The 3273-nt window shown below is 44.0% G+C and overlaps 1 protein-coding gene across 1 annotated transcript; it reads left to right on the forward strand.

Moving 5' to 3' along the window:
- Positions 1-244: 244 nt before the first annotated feature.
- On the forward strand, positions 245-1081 carry LOC138903157 (uncharacterized). Its single transcript, XM_070191078.1, has 2 exons — positions 245-364; positions 506-1081. Exons 1-2 carry the CDS (start codon positions 245-247, stop codon positions 1079-1081), a joined length of 696 nt encoding a protein of 231 aa, XP_070047179.1.
- Positions 1082-3273: the final 2192 nt, after the last annotated feature.

Consider the following 3273-nt stretch of genomic DNA (forward strand, 5'->3'; position numbering starts at 1 on the left):
TGGCTTTGGTTTTGGAGATAGAAACGGAGGAGGAATGTCTTTGCTGGACTTTGCTAGAGTATTTGATTTGGTGATAGCAAACTCGAGTTTCTCGAAGAAGAGGGAGCACTTGGTCACCTTCTAGAGTTCGATGGTCGAGACTCAGATTGATTATTTACTCTGCAGGAAGTTCAATAGAGGTCTTTGCACGGATTGCAAGGTCATCCTGAGTGAGAACCACTCGACCCTTCATAGGCTCCTGGTCATGGACCTTGAGATCACGAGGAAGAGGAGGAAGAGGAGGAACAAGGCGATGTATAGCAAACATAGGATCAAGTGGGGAGCCTTGACGAAAGCTAAAGCGCAAGAGTTAGGGGCCAAGCTGGTGACTATGGGCACTTGGAGGAGTAGTGGGGACGCAAGCGCTATGTGAACCACGACTGCGCAATGCATTAGGGAAGTCGCGAGAAAGGTATTAGGGGTCTCAAAGGGTTACTCTGGTGGTCACAAGGGAGACTGGTGGTAGAATGGAGAGGTGCAAGAAAAAGTGGAAACCAAGAAAGTAGCATATCTGAAGCTAGTGGAAAGTGTAGACGAGGAGGAGAAGAGGGCGAATAGGGAGCATTATAAGCTGGCTAAGAAAGAGGCAAAGTTAACAGTTACATCGGCCAAAACTGCAGCTTTTAGTTGTTTGTATGAGGAACTCGAGGGCCGAGGTAGGGATAAGAGGTTGTTCAGTTTAGCCAAGGCACGAGAAAGGAAGGCGTGGGACTTGGACCAAGTGAGGTGCATCAAGGACGAAGAAGGTAGAGTTTTGTTTGATGAGGGGCTTATTCGTCGGAGATGGCAGACCTACTTCCATAGTCTCTTGAACGAGGAGGGGGACATGAGCATTGTCCTGGGTGATTTGGAACTCTCCGAGAATCATTGTGACTTTGGGTATTGTAGGTGGATTAGAGTTGATGAAGTTGAGGGGGCTATGCGTAAGATGAGCAGGGGCAAAGCGACCGGGCCGGATGAAATCTGGTGGAGGTTTAGAAGAGTGCGGGCAAAGCAGGTTTGGAGTGGCTCACTAGGTTATTTAATGTCATTTTTAGAATGAAGAAGATGTCCGAAGAGTGGAGGTGGAGCACGATGGTTCCTGTATATAAGAATAAGGGTGATATCCAAAATTGCAATACCTATCACGGTATCAAGTTGCTTAGCCATACTATGAAAGTCTTGGAGAGAGTGGTAGATCTAAGGGCGAGGAGGAGTGTGTCTATTTCCGAGAACCAGTTTGGGTTTATGCCGGGGCGTTCGACTACAGAAGCCATCCACCTTATTAGGATATTGATGGAGCAGTATAGGGAGAGAAAGAAGGACTTGCATATGGTATTCATCGACTTAGAAAAGGTGTACGATAAAGTTTCGATGGAGGTTTTGTGAGATGTTTGGAGGCTAGAGGTGTACATGTTGCCTACATTAGGTTGATTAAGGACATGTATGATGAAGTAAAGACCCGAGTGAGGATGGTGAGTGGGGACTCGGACCATTTTTCGGTTATGATGGGGTTGCATCAGGGGTCGGCACTCGACCCTTTTTTGTTTGCTCTGGTGATGGATGTACTGACGCGCCACATCCAAGGGGAGGTGTCGTGATGCATGCTATTTGCAGATAATACCTAGTCTTCATTTCTTCTTCAACTTCCCAAGTCATCTCTTCCGCATTATTGTTTCTCCAAAGTACTTTAACTGAAGCTACATCCTTAGTTCTTAATCTCTGAACTTGTCTATATAGTATAGCAATGGGAGCTTCCTCATATGATAGCTGCTCTGTAACCTGAAAATCATCAACTGGAATGACTTTAGAGGGATCTCCAATACACTTACGGAGCATAGACACATGAAAGACTGAATGTACAGACTACAAGTTAGAAGGCAAGTCTAACTCATATACTACTTGGCCTACTATGCTTATAATCTTATAAAGTCCAATGTACAGAGGGCTAAGCTTTCCTTTCTTACCGAATCTCATAACGTCTTTCATCGGTGATACCTTTAGGAATACCCAGTCATCTACCTGAAACTCCAAGTCTCGTCGTCGATTATCTCCATAGGACTTCTGATGACTCTGAGCTGCTAATAGCCTTTCCCTTATAAGCTTAATCTTCTCAACTGACTGTTGTACCAACTCTGGTCCTACTAACTTAGTTTCCTTAATCTCGAACCATCCGATAGGAGTCCTACACTTCCATCCGTAAAGAGCTTCATATGGAGCCATCTGAATGCTGGAATGATAACTATTATTATATGCGAACTCAATAAGTGGAAGATGATCATCCCAGCTACCCCTGAAGTCCATCACACAAGCCCGTAGCATATCATCCAGTGTCTGAATAGTACGCTCAACCTGACTATCTGTCTGGGGATGAAATGTTGTACTAAGACTTACTTGAGTCCCCAATCCTTTTTGGAAGGACCTCCAGAAATTAGCTATAAACTGAGCACCTCTATCTGAGATAATAGATTTAGGGACACCATGAAGTCGTACTATCTGCTTAACGTAAAGTCTTGCATAATCCTCTGCTGAATACGTAGTCCTGACAGGTAGAAAATAGGCTGATTTTGTAAGTCTATCAACAATAACCCATATAGAATCGAACTTACGCTGGGTAGGAGGTAAGCCTATGATGAAATCCATATTAATCACTTCCCATTTCCAAGTCAAAATCTCTATAGCCTGCAATAATCCACCGAGTTTCTGATGCTCAATCTTAACCTACTGACAATTAAGGCACTGAGCAACAAACTCTGCTATATCCTTCTTCATTCCGTCCCACCAGTATATTCCCCTGATATCATGATACATCTTTGTCGCTCTTGGATGAATAGAATAACGAGAATAGTAAGCTTCTCCCATAACCTACTGGCACAACCCTGCCACATTAGGAACACATGATCGACCTCGATATCTGAGGACTCCATCTCATGTAATCTCAAATAGTGTCTTCTCATTTTGAGGGGTTGTATCTCTATAGTGAGCTAGCACATGATCTTTATACCGGTGTTCCTTCACTTCAGTTATTAGAAAGGATGTTGTTGTGTCCTGAATAGTAACTCCGGTACCACTTGAATCTAGTAATCGAACTCCAAGATTAGCTAGCTGATGACTCTCACAAGCTATCTCACTCTTCTCTGGCTGTAAATATGATAGGCTACCCATAGATCTACGTCTGAGGGCGTCGGCTACTACATTCGTCTTCCCTGGATGGTATAAAATATCAACATCATAGTCTTTCAATAGCTCCAACCA

This window comes from Nicotiana tomentosiformis, chromosome 12, assembly GCF_000390325.3.
Source record: "Nicotiana tomentosiformis chromosome 12, ASM39032v3, whole genome shotgun sequence".
Taxonomy (NCBI): domain Eukaryota; kingdom Viridiplantae; phylum Streptophyta; class Magnoliopsida; order Solanales; family Solanaceae; genus Nicotiana; species Nicotiana tomentosiformis.